Source organism: Misgurnus anguillicaudatus, chromosome 6 (genome assembly GCF_027580225.2).
Source record: "Misgurnus anguillicaudatus chromosome 6, ASM2758022v2, whole genome shotgun sequence".
NCBI lineage: Eukaryota > Metazoa > Chordata > Actinopteri > Cypriniformes > Cobitidae > Misgurnus > Misgurnus anguillicaudatus.
Genome location: NC_073342.2, coordinates 28,693,720 through 28,712,343, shown reverse-complemented (window position 1 = coordinate 28,712,343; position 18,624 = coordinate 28,693,720). Strand labels below are relative to the sequence as shown.

The following is an 18,624-nucleotide window of genomic DNA, read 5'->3' as shown; positions in this document are numbered from 1 at the left end:
ATTAGTGATGAATAAGAATAAGTCCATCTTATTTTCTCTTAAAGAATGTGTCTTGAAGGAAATTTGTGGAATACCAATTAAAGATAATCTCAAATACCTTGGGATAATGGTATGTAAAGATTTGAATCAAAGAAGCAAGTTAAACTTTGAGCCTATTATAGAGAAAATTAAGAATCGATTTAATATGTGGCTTATGCGAGATCTGTCCCTAAATGGACGTGTTCTGCTTTCAAAGGCAGAAGGGATTTCAAGGTCTGTTTATATATCAATGTCAGCAGATGTACCAAACATTGTTGTCAAAGAACTGGATAAGATTCTTTATGATTTTATTTGGAGGAAGAAAATACACTATTTACGGAAAGATATTCTAAATAATAATAGAGCTTTTGGTGGCCTTGAAGTCTTAAATTTTACAGATCTCAATAACGTGTTTAAGATAAAATGGATAATTGAATATATTAAAAATAAAGACAGTATTTGGAATATTTTCCCTAATTACATATTTAATTCTTTGGGTGGCATTAATTTTCTTTTAAAATGCAACTTTTCAGTTGACAAAATCCCAATTAAATTGGCAAACTTTCATAAGCAGGCATTGCTGGCTTGGCAATTAATTTATAAACATAACTTTTCTCCGCATCGATACTTTATATGGAATAACAAAGATATCCTGTACAAAAAAAAATCTATATTTAATCAGACTTGGTACGACAATGGAATTCTTACTGTTAATCAATTGCTTAATGAACAAGGATTACTCTTAACATATTCTGAATTTCTCAACAAATTTATGATTCCTGTGAGACCAAAAGAATATGCTATTATCTTTGATGCAATCTCTGATAAAATTGTACTACTATTACGGAGTCCTGGATTCTATCCTGTAAATGTTGATCTTCAAACCAGTTTTTGTAGTGATACAATGTTTATTGGGGATGTTGATATACTGAAAGATAAATGTAATAATAAATATATAAGAAATATTTTAAAAACAAATTATTTACCATCCTCAACAGTATTTTGGTCCACAAAATTTAAAGATATTAATTGGAAAAAAGTATGGTCAATTACAAATAAATTTTTTATTAGTAATAAAATTAAAGAAGTTTCTTATAAAATTTTACATAGAATTTATCCTGTCAAAGAGGTGATTGAACGTTTCCATTTGAATATTGAAAACTTGTGTGAATTTTGTGGTGTTGCCAAAGAATCTATCACTCATCTTTTTTTTGATTGTGTATACTCAAAAATGTTTTGGGTAGATGTATCTAACTTCATTTCTAGGATGTGTGAAATATGTATACAAATTGATCTTTATGATGTAGTTTTTTTCTTTGTGCAGGACATTGTTGATTCCAAAAGTAAGATGTTTTTCCTTATTCAACTTTTTATTTTACTTGGAAAATACCATATTCATGTAAAAAGATGGACAAAAGCTAAGCCAAACTTTGAACAATTTTTAAAAGAAATTAAACAATATGGTATTACACTGGACAAAATCAAAAACAAAAAGGCAAGAAAAACCCATGAAATTCTTTGTTATTTTAAATTGTTATAACTTACCACTGGCAATTTTTTTTTCTATTTCTTTTGCTTATTATTTATTTTTTAACTACTCTATATTCTATGTTTACTTGATATTATATTGTTGCGAGTTGTATATTTTTTTTTTATAACTCCTTGTATATTTTTTGAATTTCTGAAATAAACTTTTTATAAAAAAAAAAAAAAAAAAAAAAAAAAAAAAAAAAAAAAAAAAAAAAAAAAAAAAAAAAAAAAAAAAAAAAAAAAAAAATAAAAAAAAAGCTAATCCTCTCTCCTGAGTCTAAGATGGCGGCGCTACCGGAAGCTAGTTTATAAAGTTAATAACATTTTAAATATGGATATTTCTACAAAAACACCGCACGGATTACCCACAGAAGACCTTTGTTTATCATCCTGGAGCCGTTTGGATTTAATTTGTGAAGGATGGACGCACTTTTTTGGACTTGAAGGTCGTGGACTATTGCTGGACCCCGTAACATAACATTTAATAAACAGAAATATCTAAAATATTTTCTAAAATATCCGAAAATGTGTTTGTCTGAAAAACGATGGACATATGCAACTCGGACAGCTTGGGGGTGAGTAAATCATGGGTTTAATATCGTTTTTGGCCGAACTATCCCTTTAAAAAGCGGCGGCAAAGTTCGTTTTCACAACAGGTTGTTTACATTATATTTAGTTGTACAGTCTTAGTTATCCAGCTTTGGCTGATTTCAGTTGACTTCGCTCGTTAGCAACATGCTAACGTTTTGCGGTGCACCCGGTCCGAAGACATGTCTCATTAAAAACAAAAATGTCAGAGCTAGCGTCTAATCTGGTCACACTACAAATATGACAAGACAACAGCCTGTAAAGACGACTCATCCAGAAATACATGCGAAGGTAAGCATACACGCTAAGGTTATTTTATCAGATAAACCACCGTGTTTTCGCTAAACTTGGTATAACATAGAAACGAAAGAAATACACATCTGAACTGTATTGATTGTATTGGATTGTCTGAATTAATACCGAGTATAAATATTCAGTGTCCTCAAATTGAATGAAATGTGTAACGTTACTGTCAGTGTTTCCGCTATATACATTCAACCGTGGCGGCCCGCCATGCCTAAAACATCCCCGCCACGCCTGCGGTTGTGGATAGAAGGGATACAGCAAACGAAATCTCGCTGGATGACCACTGTTTTAATCTAATCCTTCAACCAAACCCAACTCTAAACACAAAATTTCACACGATTGTAGGATGTATTTGTATCTCATTTAGCCAGAGCCGCTGTTTTCATCCTAATAATCATACCTCCAAATCTAATCATTAACTTTTCGGCATTTGCTGTATCCCTTCTAGACAAAACCCACGGCGGCAGCTCGCAAAAAAGCTACAGAAATGTCCGCTCTGCCAGACTGGCTGTCTTAGAAATAAATTCCTTTCTGGATTCGCGTTGTTAACTCATTTATTAATAAATCTCCTAAAGTATCATAATTTCTTCCATGGGTTTAGTTTAATGAGCAAATAGATTTAAATCAACAGAGGATGATTAGGCTACGTCTCTGTTTTGAGAAATAATAATAAAATAAATAAGCCTATACGAAATATGTTACACTTAAATAATTATTAAATTGACAAAACGAATAAAAAAGTATTTGAGTTTCTGTTTTTTTTTGTGACGCGCTGACCAAAGCAGCAGAAAGCACGTCATGTTTTTAATGATTTTGAGTAAGCACAAAGTTTTCTCCTTATTGTGAGTTTACACAAATAAAAATACATAATTTGAAGTTTCGAATATTGTTTTACTTTTATCTTTATGACTATAAATTTAGGGTAATTTAAGGTGCAAGGTCATCACGCATTTAATGTTCAACGCGGACGCAGCGCAGGGCTGCGAGAAAAGACATTATTAAACTTTCGATTTAACATATTACGAGTTTTTTGGACATTCATTTGGAATCACTGTACTCAGTCATATTATCAACTTATCTGGTCATTAGTTATTCAGAATATAGGCTATAAGCGCAGTAGCGCGCTGCTGACCGCTCAGCTGTCAATCAATCTTCTGTGCTTTAGATCGACACTCACAAAGTTTCACATTAAATTATATGATATTTGTCCCAAAAACAAAAGGCTAAATACTGAATACTACTTATATGCGACTGCAAGACATTAATAGTCGAATCTGTTTGTAAGGAAACTTACATTATTCCCGTGGAAGAGAAGAACGTTGGTAATAGAAACTTGAGGCAGACGGTGAGACGGTGTTTTATCTGTTTTCCGACGAAACAGCAGGGTCGGGGTACCCGCGGGATTTGATCTAACGGGTGTAATAATAGACAATTCGCTTGTCATTTGTGTTGTAGATGCAGGTCGGGACTCAATAGACAAGAGTAAAATGCGGGTCCAAGACCAAAATTCGACTCGTTTTTAAATGGCCCCGTGCTTTGTGTTTAAGATCTGTCTGAAGACCGTTAAAGGTTTCTATTCAACTGCGCGATTTGCGGTGTGACCGGCTCGGGGTCTTTATGTCAAATGGTCCGGACCGGGTGTGAAATAAAATTGCTGCTGATGGATGTTCGGTCAATCACAGTGGTGCGGATTATCAAACAGGACTGTGCGTGAGTTTGCAACAGCTCTGTAACGCTAAACACGAGCACAACTTGCAATGCACACTACATTAAAACTACAATGAAATATCCGAACTACGTACGTAGCTATGTAACGTTTTTTAAGAAAATACATTTTAGATCAAACATAGAAAAGCAATATGCTATAAATATGAGGAAAAGTAAATGACAGCATGAAAATGATAAAAAATACATGTAAGTTTACTGTAGCCTATATTCTACTTTAAAAAAAATAATGTACATTTATAATCATCATGGGCGCCCCCTGCCGCCACAGCTGAAAAAAATCCTAGAGGAAACACTGCGTTACTATTATAGTAGATGTTGTGCTGTTACATGACTGGACAAAGTGCGTGCGTAAGTGCGTGTGTGTGTCTGTCTGTGTGTCTGCGTGCATGTGTGTGTGTCTGTGTGTGCATGTCATTTAGGGACAATGCATTTCTTTTTCAGGGACCATGTATATTTTTAGGTAGAGCGTGCCATATGCTTATTTTATGTGATATTATCTTTTGTGAAAAAGCCACGGTCAGTTTTTTTGACATTAAGAATAAAATAAAATACGTGTTTTCTATAACAACCATTAAATCTGTGTCTGTATTGCATATTCAAACCTTAATACCATTCCATAACAGACTAAAAAACTTAAGACTAGACTAAAACTCTTATGATATTTCGTCGACTAAAACTAGACTAAGACTAAAAGATTTCAGGGGCCGGTTGCACCAGCTGTGCGTAAGTTACAACGTAGCCTAGTTACGACGTAAATGGGCACTAAGTTACAACTTACGCACTACTAAATGTTTTTGCGTTGCACCATTAAACTTAGTTTAAACGTAACAATACGTTGTAACTAAATATTTACGGAAGCCCCTGTCCATGAATAACGCTTGGAATAAGATGTCAGACAGATTACATTACATCGATGAGCTCGTATTAATTATGAAGAGCCGCAAGCTCGTCAACGAGTTTTCAAGAACTGTTTAATTTTCTGTGTATCCATCAATTAAAATAAGATTTAAAATTTCTTCCTGTTTATTTTCTCCTCCATGTGTGGGATAGATATTTTCAATTAAAAGTGTAATGTTTTGAGTTAGATAAAGTTTGCTTTTAACTTTCAGTTTAGGCGAGACAAGAATGAGTTTGAATATACGTACTGTTCAGACTATTTCCTGTTTACCCATTATAAGGCTTGTGATTGGATTAAAAAAAATAGACGTCATTCTATGCGACAACGCAATACTTTACGGAGAGCTTACGACCTACTAGTATACGTTCTGCCTTAAGAACAAATGGTGCAACCGAATTAAGTAAAGAGTTAGTTATAAACTAGCTAGTAGTTACTAAGCCTCTAGTTTGGACTTTACGTCCCAGTTTAAGTAAGAACTTACGAACGACTGGTGCAACCCTACCCAGATGACTAAAATAAGACTAAAACTAAATGGTGTGTTATTCAAAAGACTAAGACTAAATCAGAATTTGCTGCTAAAATTAACACTAATTTCTTCACAACTGAACAAAGAAAGACATCAACATTTTGGATGACATGGTGGTGAGTAAATTATCTGGATTTTTTTTAAGAAAATGGACTAATCCTTTAAGAGATGTGAATAAACAAAATGTTAGCATTTAGCCGTTTTCTCTAAATAAATTCACATAACATGTTAAGGCAGCAAAGTCCTTGATTATTACGCCAGAATGAGAGTATACTGCTAACCATATCTGCATAGAAAGTCGCAACTTTTAATTTTCTGTCGGTCTTAGTACACGATGTAACTACAAAAGAGTCAAGTTTTAAATAGGAAAAATATCAAAAACTCTTTGGTCATTTTTGAGCGAAATCTTTGGTCATTTTTGAGCGTGATGCTAATGGTCTAATCGGATTCAATGGATTATGCTGCTAAAAGTGGTAGCGCCAGACCCGGAGATCAGATGAATGAATTCCAAAACTGTAAAAATCAAATATTTAACTCCACAGGAGCTGGAAAATGAGCATATTTCCAAAAAAAGTGGAATGTCCTTTTAAAATACTTCATGATGCTGGATCATCTTTAAAACTAATAAGCAGACGAAATTTGTTAAGCACTGCATATTTAGTATACTAAACTATGTGCAATATAAATATCCTAAATATTATTAAACAATAAGATAATAAAAACCATAAACAATCTTAAGAGCTATACACTGCAAAACATGATTTTCAAGAAAAAATCTTAGTGTTTTTGTCTTCATTTAAAAAAATATCTTAAAATTCTTAAATTAAGATGCTTTTTCTGTATGAGCAAAAAGACCAAATAAAATAAGTCTAGTTCTTAGACCAAAAATATCAAATTTAAGTGATTTTGTGCATAAAACAAACAAAAAAATCTACCAATGGGGTTAGCAAAAAATCTTGAACATTTTTAAACACTAAATTCAAGAAAATTTTAAGAAAAAATATCTTACCCAATTGGCAGATTTATTTGCTTGTTTTATGCACAAAATCACTTAAATTTGATATTTTTGGTCTAAAAACTAGACTTATTTTCTTGGGCATCTTAAAAAGCATCTTAATTTAAGAATTTTTAGATATTTTTACTGAAAACAAGACAAAAATACTAAGAAAATATTTTCTTGAAAATCATTTTGCAGTGTAAGAAAAATCCATAAATGAGTTTATAGAATTACAAAGAAATGCATAAAAAAGGTATTTCATAACTTACTAATTTGCATTACTATTAAACCATTTCTAAGCATCTCCTACACACTTTAGGAAGCTGAATGGCTGCTTCACATTTCTCAAAGAACACTGTTACACTTCTAAACATCTCTGTTAGATAAAAGCTCCTTCACTCATGTGGTTCTGGGTCAGTCTGACCCACCGTCTTTAAAGGCCCTTCAGAGAATGAATGAAGCGGATTTGGAACCAAGACAAAGCCCAATAAACTCCTGAGAAAGAATAACAGGAGGGTAAATTAATGTCGGCAATGCATGAAAGAGCTAACTGTGATCCACGCTGCCTGTTTAATGTGGTTTTAGTCTGGAGAAGAAGAATTCCTCCTCTTTCTGGTTCTGTTATTGTTCCATTGTTCCGGTGCTTTCAATTGCACTTTACAAGCAAAATCAGGGGTGTATCCAGGCAACAGGGGATATAAGAAGGTGGCAAGTTGGGGTAAGAAAATATATTAGGCTAAAACACCAGCTAAAGGACTTCAGAATGAGAGTAAGATCCATCGGTTAAAAAGTTCTGGAGTAATGATGAGGACAACTTTTAGAAACGCATGAAATAAAAATGTTTCATGAAGTTTTTTACATCAGTTTTAAATTCTGTGCACTGGGGAGATCTCAAAATCGATTTTAAGGACTTTCTACTTTTTGTGGCTGACGATATCAGCTGGAGATTTGGTAAGCACTTAAAAGATCTTCATCGGAAGTTAATGAATAATTCAACTACATCTTAAATGTTAATGCTGCTCTACTAAAAAATTGGTAACACCTACACAAGTTAAGTTTTACAGACTAAATTTTTCGCATTTTAAGTGAAACATTTTAGGTGAAAAAAACTTTTTAAAATTACTTCAATTAGTAAAATATTGAAACATTTTCAACTTAATCCTCATAAGCCCTATTTTCCTGTACGCTAGAGTTCCTTGGGGGTAAAAATGACCCCAGAAATTTAAAGAGTGATTACAAAAAATATATAAATTTTTAATGATACAAATAATATATCAATTGTTTTGTTTACTTCCCATCTATACATTAATGCTGTGTTTTGGGAGATATGAAGTATTTTTGTACCTGTTTACCACTCAATTTCTCACCTACACCATTAGCTTACCTGTAAAATATCAAATTTTTATGAAAAATTCACATAAATTTGATTTAAATTGTTTTTAGATATTGATCTAGATGGTATGTGTTGAATTCGGCCATTTGGTGTTTAGAAAAAAACATAAAAGAATTACAGTTTAGGAAATAAGTAATTTCGACCAGTAGATAGAGACCTATTCATTTTACTGGATGTGGCCAACTGCTCAACATCACTACTTTAGTGAAACGTTTTGTGAATTTATGTTTATATAAACATTAAAAAGGACATTAAAAATAAATATTGTTTCAAATAGTATAATTTTTTGTAGTTTTTGATGCATTTTGAAATATGCCACAGAAATTTGAATGAATGTAAGTGTGTTTGTGTCTGTGTGTGTGTGTGTGTGTGTGTGTGTGTGTGTGTGTGTGTGTGTGTGTGTGTGTGTGTGTGTGTGTGTGTGTGTGTGTGTGTGTGTGATTGAGCATGTATTTTCTATGTAACATTTGTGCTCTAGTACCAGGCCTACCTTTCTGTGTTAAAGTTTTCAGATTTATTCTGGATGCATTGATTTTTTTGACAAATAATAAGAAAAAGATTATTATTTTTTGCATTTCCCATTCATTTCAATTGGGGTCATTTTTACCCCCAAAGGGCCCTTTTGGTGAATTTTTTACACCTCTTTAGAACGACCGAATCAAGCCTAGTTTTTTTATATGAATCTTGACGGATAATCTGGAAAAGACACAAAATCTTATTCCACTGAGATGAAGGGAACCATTTTATTCTCTAAACTAAAGAAAAGTGGCTTGGGGTAAGATTGACCCCAAGGGATTTATAGGGTTAAATTTCCTATAATTTTTAGGAGTTACCAATGAAAGTAATTTTTTAAGTTGATCCAACAGTGTAACTATCAAAATGTTGTCATTGTTTACTCACCCTCATGTTGTTCCAAGCATGTAGGCTATACGATTTTTTTCCAATGAAATGTCACTTCTTCACTCTGAAAGTATAAAAGAAAGACAAAACAGAATTACAAAACGATAAATGATGACAAAATTATGCAAAATAACCTTTCAACCGCAAAAAAATTAAAGGGACAGTCCACCCAAAAATGAAACTTAGGTCATTTACTCTCATGTTCTGATTTTTTTTATTTTGATAAAACCCAAAAGAAGATATTTTAATAAATGAAGATTGTAACCATTGTCTTCCATAGTAGGAAAACAAATATTATGAAAGTATTGTGAAAAATGTAACGAGTCCCTCGTTACTTCCACTAAAACCGTTCAGTGGGTGTGGTTTGAGGGCACGTCAACGAAATTGCTTACACATCCTTCTCTAACAAGTCTCAACGCTGTTTGTTGTGGAGCCTGTTCTCCCGCTTGTTTGGTTTTGTTTTGGTGTTATAATTTGGTTACTCGGTTCTGTCTGATACTTATACATTCGTGTGTTTGACGGGATCGCTGTTGGGTTTGTTAATTCCTTATTTGTTTTCTATTTACATAAATAAATATCTTTTGTTGCAAAGTACCAACCACGGCTTCGAGCCGATCGTAACATAAATGATGAAGATATTTTAATAAATACATTTTAATACATTACTGTCCTGTGCCTGTAGATGACACGTGATGGATGAGGCGGTCAAGGGTTCGATAGACATCACAGCTATAGTACAGGAGATCCTGCTGGTACTGACAGGAATTTTACTGCTGGTTCTGCTGCACAAAAACTGGAAAAACCAATCGGCTATCCCAGGTGAGTAACAGCCTACCAGCACACTTTAATCAATGTAGATGACATATTTAATAAAACAAATCAAATTAAAAGTGCAAGGCACAGATGTATAATCTCTTCGGCAGGTCAATGTCTATTAAATTCAAATGTATTTACAAAGCTAATTAAATTAGGCAAGATTATTAAATATACAGTATATGGACTAAAATATATGGTATTATTGCACATTTGTATTGTCCTCATAAATAGAATGTAATCCAATAAAACTGTGGAAAAAAATCCTTCAACTATTGGGCATGACCCTGAACCAAAACCAGACATGAGGGTCAGATTATACATCATCTGTAAATTGAATAAATAAGCTTTCCATTGATGTATGGTTTGTTAGGACAGGACAATATTTGGTCAACATGCAACTATTTGAAGAAAAAAAAATTGAGGGTGCAAAAAATCAAAATATTGAGAAAATCGCCTTTAAAATTGTCCAAATCAAGTACTTAACCAGCACATATTACTAATGATAAATACATTTTTTATATATTTATGGTAAAAAATGTACAAAATATCTTCATGAATTATGATCTTTACTTAACATCCTAATGATTTTTGGCATAAAAATTGACCAAAAATGTGGCATAATTTTGACCCATACAATGTATTGTTGGCAACTCTACAAATATACACTGCAAAAAATTATTTTCAAGAAAAAAAAATCCTAGCACTTTTGTCCTGTTCTCAGCGAAATATCCACAAATTCTTATATTAAGATGCTTTTTCTTGATGAGCAAAACTACCCAAGAAAATAAGTCTAGTTTTTAGACCAAAAATATCAAATTTAAGTGATTTTATGCATAAAACAAAAAAAAATCTGGCAATATGGCAAGCAAATTTTTCTTGAATATTTCTTGAATTTAGTGTTTAAGAAAAATTTTCAAGATTTTTTGCTTACCCCATTGGCAGATATTTTTGCTTGTTTTATGCACAAAATCACTTAAATTTGATATCTTTGGTCTAAAAACTAGACTTATTTTCTTAGATCGTTTTGCTCATCAAGCATCTTCATTTAAGAATTTTTAGATATTTTTACTGAAAATAAGACAAAAATACTAAGAAAATGTTTCTTGAAAATCATTTTTTGCAGTGTACCCATGCGACTTTTGTGGTCCAGGGTTTCATAGTCAATTAATCTAATAAATAACAGGTGTCAAATTAAACTAAACTTTTTTAATATGTCAAAGGCCATTAAAATAAGAAAAAATTATATAAGAGCAGGAGTTTTACATTACATTTTGCACTAATGCCATAAACAGCAGTGTAAAAAGCATAAAGAAATTGTATCAACACTGCAAAAAATGACTTTCTTACTTAGTATTTTTGTCTTGTTTTCAGTACAAATATCTAAACATTCGTAAATCAAGATGTATTTTCTTGATGAGCAAAATTACCTAAGAAAATAGACTAAAAAATACACAGTTAAAGTGAATTTGTACTTAAAACAAAATACTTTTCTGCCAAAATCTTGAACATTTTTCTTAAAAGCTAAATTCAAGAAAAATTTGCTTACTCCATTGGCAGATTTTCTGTTTGTTTTATGCACAAAATCACTTAAATTTGATGTTTTTGGTCTAAAAACTAGACTTCTTTTCTTGGGTCATTTTGCTCATCAAGAAAAAGCATCTTAATTCAAGAATTTTTTAGATATTTTTACTGAAAGCAAGACAAAAATAATACGATTTTTTTCTTGAAAATCATTTTTTGCAGTGTAGGTGCTCCCCAGCACCACATGCCTACAAAAGATTGTAGTCGTACCATTAGAATAAAAGTTATATTAACAGGGTTTACAAAACCCTAAGCTAATGTCAACAGGGAGACACAACTACTTTTTGAAAAAAAACTATTCTGTAAAAAAACAATATCTGTCTGCTGGTCTTTAGGTCCTCAATGGTTGTTGGGACTCGGCCCAATTCTGAGCTACAGCAGATTTCTGTGGATGGGAATAGGAAGCGCCTCCAACTATTACAATGAAAAATATGGCAGCATTGCTCGGGTTTGGATCAACGGAGAAGAGACCATCATACTCAGCAAGCAAGTTCTTTACATGGTTTATTTGAAATATTTAATTTGTTTAAGCATTAGAAACGGTAACACACGCACTTACTGTAATGTAATGTGTACTTAACATGCTGTGGCAGATCTTCAGCTGTATATCAGGTTCTGAAGAGCAGTAACTACATTGGACGTTTTGCCAGTAAAAAAAGGTTTGCAGTGTATCGGCATGTTTGAACAAGGCATCATCTTTAACAGCAACATCGCACTGTGGAAAAAAGTGAGAACATACTTCACCAAAGGTGAGGGTTTGCTGAAATCTATATCTGTATTGATCGAAACAAGATTACCTCTATAGTATGTGTCCATCTTCATTTGTGTGGTTGGTTGGTACTGTAGCTCTGTCAGGTCCCGGTCTTCAGAAATCGGTGGAAATATCCGTCAACGCTACCAGAAAACAGCTTGATGTCCTGCAGGAGTTCACAGATCCTTCAGGACACGTGGATGTGCTGAATCTTCTGCGCTGTATTGTGGTGGACGTCTCCAACCGTCTCTTTCTAGGAATTCCTCTCAATGGTCAGAAGTTAAAATGAGAATTCATATACTCAATGAGAAATCTTTTGAAGAACCATTCTGGGCTGTATAGGGCTCTTGAAATCTTATACTGTATATAAGTTGTTTGAAGATTAGAAAAGTTTTATCCAGTCAAAAGTTTGGAAACACTTGACTGAAATGTTTCCAATGACCTTAAAAACACCTTCAGATTGAACAATGTCTTTAAATGTTCAAAATTACCTTTGGAAATAAAAATATAGCTTTGCCAAACATTTTAATTTCTTTCATTAGAAACTAAAAATTTATTTTAGCAACATATTTTTTAAATGGATGACTTAGGATTGATTGAATATTGAAAAACAAAAACAGCCAACAAGAGTCCAGAATAGATTTGAACTCCTTCAAAATTGTTTCAAAATTATCTCAGGGTGAAACCTTAAGAAGCTGAAGGAATTCTAGTCAAAAGGTGACTACAAGAAAGATGATCAAATATAACTTTTTTGAGTTTCAGTTTTGATTTATGTTGGATGTTTTCAGTCAAAATGTACAGAAATTGTTACAATTGGAATTTAGTTTTGATGAGATTACTATTATTCTATAATGTCAAAAAATATAAATAAAAAATAAGTGTTTTCAAACTTTTGAACCTTTTTAAGGGTCTTAAAGACCCTTATTCCACTTTCACAAAAAAAGATAATTTACTCTCCACCGTGTCATCCAAGATGTTTATGTCTGTCTTTTTACAATTAAAAAGAAATTAATTTTTTTGAGGAAAACATTCCAGGATTTTTCTCTATACGATCCCAAATGAGGCATAAGTGTCTTATCTAGTAAAACGATGGTCATATCATAATTTTTATTGAATATTGAGGCGGTTTCCTGGACAGGGATTTGACTAGTCCTAGACTTAAACACTTTTAAGAGCTCTCCAAACTGAAAACAACTTCCACTTACATATCTTAAAATACATCAGTGCCCTTTGTTTTACCTCAAAATGCACACAGGTTATGTTTTAAGTAAGGCATGTTTGTTAAAACTAGTTATATTTCCTAATTAAACTAAGGCCTAGTCCTGGATTAAGCTAATCCTGGTCCTGGAAACCGCCCCTTAGTGTTTAAGAAAAATGTTCAGGATTTTTTTGCTTACCTCATTGGCAGATTTGTTTGCTTGTTTTATGCACAAAATCACTTAAATTTGATATTTTTGGTATAAAAACTAGACTTATTTTCTTGGATCGTTTTGCTCATCAAGAAAAAGCATCTTGACTTGAGAATTTTTAGATATTTGTGCATAAAACAAGACAAAAATACTAAGAGCATTTTTTCTTAAAAATTATTTTTTGCAGTGCATTGGTTGGGATTGTTTAGAGCCCTTTAAAACTGCATTTAAACTGTAAACTGTTGAGGTCCACTAAAGTCCACTAAATCGTGGAATGTTTTCCTTAAAAAAACTTCATTTTGTCTCGATTGAACAAAGAAAGACATAAACATGTTGGATGACATGGGGCAGAGTAAATTATCTGTTTTTTTTTCTATGAAAGTGGAGTAATCCTTTAAAAATATTATATTGCATACATGTCCTCGTGAAACTGGTGTGTTCTTGATCGCTGGCTGTAAAACTCATTTTAAAACCTTAATCTTTAAGATTTATTTAATCTTTTTAATAGTTATTGGGATTCTCAGTATTATTTAGAAAGTTAAAATGAACAAGTTCTTAATTTTCTGGTTTATGCAGAAAAAGATTTACTGTTAAAGATCCATCGATACTTCAGCACCTGGCAGACGGTTCTGATACAGCCTGATCTTTTCTTCAGACTCAACATTTTGTACAAAAACTACCACATGGCAGCGTAAGTTTATATCACACACACTCAACCGAAAACTAAGTATACTGAATCGTACGGTGTATATTTGCTATTAAAATCTTAAAGGAAAACACCACCATTTTCAATATTTTACTATGTTCTTACCTCAACTTAGACGAATTAATACCTATCTATTTTTTTCAATGAATGCACTTAATCTTTGTACAGCACGTTGTGAATGTGTTAGCATTTAGCCTAGCCCCATTCATTCCTTAGGATCCAAACAGGGATGAATTTAGAAGCCACCAAACACTTCAATGTTTTCCCTTTTTAAAGACTGTTACATGAGTAGTTACACGAGTAAAGGGCGATTTATAGTCGTGCGTAGGTCCTACGTCATAGCTACGGCGTAGGCTATCCGTAGCCTGTGCGTAGCTCTGCGTAGCCTGACGCGCACCTCACAAAGTTTTTAACAGCGCGTCAGATCTACGCGGACCGCAAGCGCTGTGATTGGTCCACCAGAACCCCTCCCGTCAGGTAAAAAAACTGCGTCATAGGTATTTCCGTTTGTGACGGTGAAAACAAAGATGAGCCAAGTTGAGGAGTGATTTAACTCAAACTGCATCAAAAGTCGCTGTTTATTTACTTTCATCATTGCTGGTCTTCTCAAATTATACACATCAAGTTGCTGTTTCTTCTTCGTTTGTGGGTTAACTTGCTTAGCTTCGTCTTCTGTGACTTCTGCTGCTGCTACTGTGGTTACACGCGTGGTTACTGCCTACCAGCGGTCTGCGGGGGTGTTTGCACGTCGACGCGGACGACGACGCAAAAGTATAAAAATGAAAACGACGCGGAACCTACGCCGTTGCGGCTACGCCGTAGGATCTACGCACGACTATAAATAGCCCTTAAGTATGGTGGCACAAAATAAAACGTAGCGGATAAAAAATGAGAACTATATTGTATGGCGAAAGAGCACTTAGTTTGCAGCACTTCGACCTTGGGGCACAGTTACATCATCACTCCTGACTACTGCCCCTCTCGCTCAAACTTCCATCAATATTACTGTGCCCGAGGTCAAAGTGTTGCAAAAAAAAAATGAAGTACAGTTATTTGCAAAATGTACTTCACTGCCGTCCACCTCTTTTAATGTCTAACCATTGGTTCACACCAGCCGCGTTTGAGGCGTCAAAATCGCGTGTACTGCGCCTAGTTTGCCACTTAAACAGTTTGAGTCTACTCGCTTCATTCGCGTGTGAAAGGCGCACGTGAAATTCTAGTAATCGAGACATTCACGCGAAAATTCGCGTCATGGGAGGGGCTTCTGCGACTCCGCTCGCTCCCTGTAATCACGTCACTACTAGAGCAAATTCTTGATTGGTTAACGTGGCGTGTTCTTCCGCCAAAGATCAAATTTTTCAACTCGCACGTTTTCCACGGCAACTCTTAATTCACAGAATTAAGGTGGAATCGCATCTACCGCGCCGCACTAAACGCCTCATTTGCGCCGCAAGACCTCCAGACACGCATCTTCACATTGACTTAACATTGAAATCACTCGCCTTTGACGCCTCTACCGCGGCTGGTGTGAACGCAGCATTACACATCATCATACACAGTTTTTATTCATAGGACTTTAAATACAGTACTGTCTTGTAGAAAGGAACTTCAGGATGAGATGGAAAACCTTGTGGAAAAGAAACGTCAAATCATAAACAATACAGAAAAGCTGGACGAGATGGATTTTGCCACAGAGCTGATATTTGCTCAGGTCAGCCTAAAAAGTCGACACCTTTTATATTAATAAAAAAAAAATCACACAAAACAGTAACTTACCGCATCTGTCCTCAGAACCACGGCGAGCTGTCTGTGAATGACGTGAAGCAGTGTGTGCTGGAGATGGTGATAGCCGCACCAGATACGCTTTCCATCAGCCTGTTCTTCATGCTTGTCCTATTGAAGCAAAACTCAGCCGTGGAGGAGCAGATCGTACAGGAGATAGAGTCGAAAATAGGTATTGTAAACCAAATACTATATATTATCCAGCAGTAAGGATACTAACCTTACCCGTCCTGACAGGTGAGCGTGACGTACAGTCTGCTGATCTACAGAACCTGAATGTTCTCGAGTGTTTCATTAAAGAATCACTGAGGTTTCATCCAGTGGTGGATTTCATCATGAGGCAAGCTCTGGATGATGACTACATTGATGGCTACAGGGTGGCAAAAGGGACAAATCTCATACTGAACGTCGGACGCATGCACAGATCAGATTTTTTTAAAAAACCAAACGAATTCAGCCTGGACAACTTTGAAAACAACGTACGTATGAAGATTTATAGGGAGGTACCATGGTAATAACATGGTAATACAACTGTAGTTCATTCTTCCATCTCAGGTTCCCTCACGATACTTCCAACCATTCGGCTGTGGTCCACGGGCCTGTGTTGGGAAGCACATCGCGATGGTGATGACAAAGGCCATCCTGGTGACCATGCTGTCGAGGTTCACGGTCTGTCCTCGGCAGGGCTGCACCATCAGCACCATCAAACAGACGAACAACCTCTCAATGCAACCTGTGGAGGAAGATCCAGACTGCCTGGCCATGCGCTTCATACCACGAACACAGAAAACGTACAGCACTGAAATGATAGACTAACACAACACACAATATAAACAAAAACAATTAAAACAGCAAATTTATCAAGTTTAAAGTTGATGGTGGCTGCTCCAGACCTATAGGGGGCAACAGAGAGGCTACTGCTATCCAAATCATTTGGGAAAATGATTATTGGCCAACAAAATGAATATGTAATTACTTATGCCCAGTACTTATACTATGCCTTTATAGTATGTACTGTTTTTGTTCCAACTTGCGATGAGTTTTTTGGGTAATATCGACCGTTAATGTGTACATGGATTCTTATTTGCACTTTAAAGGAGAAAACCATCCAGGTACTTTAATGATACTCATTTTAACATACTACAATTAAGATATACTACTTTATTATTTGAATATTACTTAAAATGGATAATAGGCAAATTGGGATGCAGGGTTAGCATTTTGTTCCAGCTATAATTCCAAATATTAGAAGTAAATGTGTGTTTTAGGCTGACAATAGAAATGTATTCACTCACTAAAGTACTAAAATGATATTACAACACTGATCTCTAAAGCACATGAAAGTAAGATTACGTACCGTATTCCATTGCGCTACTGTTTACATTAGTTTGTCTCCAAATGGCACACTTGTGTAATAACGTAATAGGATATTCAGTAAGATAAATATGTAGGATTGGACAATGATTTTATCTACAGGAAGGGTTTAAGGTTTGGTAAATTGTATGTGCTTGGAGAGGAAGGGGCTAAAAAATGTGCTTGGTGACAACAGTGGAAAATGAAAGTAAGTTCAGAGGTGGAACCTGCATTATTAAATTGTACACAATAGGATCAAGAGCATGTAAGAAAGGTTCCGGCTAGATAGGATACAGCTACAGCCTACATCGCATCAAATGTTGGGTTTCGGGTTAGGTTTGGGGGTCGGATTAGGATGAAAAACAGGTTTCTGTTTGTTTAATGGTCTGACTAGTTGCTAAACTGAACTCTTGAACAAATACCTCTTCGAAAATAACAAATGTTTCGGTTTCCTAGGTAATCTACGTGTTGTTTATTTTGCTTGTTATATAAACAAACTACTTTAAAATGACTTTGTTGTTATTTATTCTTGGCAGAGTTTACGTGTGTTACTCGAAAGCCGTTTGTTTATGTTGTTACTGCTGAAACCGTCTATAGACGGTAATGGACTAAAATGTGACTAAAGTTATTTTTATAATTTACTGTTTCTACATAAAATCATCCTGCATAATGTGAAGACTATTGTGTAAAAATATAACCTTGATATCTTTAATATTGACTGGGTTAGAAAATGTCAGATCAAATATTGAAAACAATGATTGAAATCAAACTTTGATGCTCCTCATCTCATCATTAGATTATGAAACTTTAACCTGGATTTCAAAGACAGGGTCACAATGTGGTTCTTTGCTATATAAAGGCTCAACAAACTGGACCAGTAATTACAGTCAATAAAACTAAAATTGCTAAGATAAGCACTTTCGCTTTTCTCAACATTGAATAAACACAGGCGAATGTATGGAAGCCCATTTCCGCCACATAAAAAATAAATCATGCACTGGCAAATCATAATTATGAGATAAAAGTCTTAATTATGAAATATAAAGTTGAAATTATTACTTTTAAAGTTTGACTTTTCATAATTATGACTTTTAGGGTTAGTTTCCAAGACAGGAATTAGATTAATCCAGGACTAGGCCTTAGTTATATAAGGACATTTAAATAGTTTTAACAAGCAAACCTTACAAACAAACATTACAAGTGTGCATCTTGAGACAAAACAACTGCACTTATATATGAAAATATATGTCAATGCAAAGTGTTTTTAAATAAGGCAGCTCAAACATGCATTTTAATATGGAATAAGCACTGTCCAGGAAACCGTCCCATAAGGTCATAATTA

At 34.3% G+C, this 18,624-nt stretch overlaps 1 protein-coding gene across 1 annotated transcript; it reads left to right on the top strand.

Moving 5' to 3' along the window:
• Window positions 1-7,187: 7,187 nt before the first annotated feature.
• On the top strand, window positions 7,188-17,650 carry LOC129433099 (brain aromatase). Its single transcript, XM_073868927.1, is given in 11 exon segments — window positions 7,188-7,542; window positions 9,567-9,703; window positions 11,617-11,767; window positions 11,875-11,932; window positions 11,934-12,030; window positions 12,128-12,304; window positions 14,018-14,132; window positions 15,747-15,858; window positions 15,939-16,101; window positions 16,167-16,408; window positions 16,485-17,650. Coding segments are annotated over 10 exon segments (1,503 nt in total). The 5' UTR covers window positions 7,188-7,542; window positions 9,567-9,576; the 3' UTR covers window positions 16,746-17,650.
• Window positions 17,651-18,624: the final 974 nt, after the last annotated feature.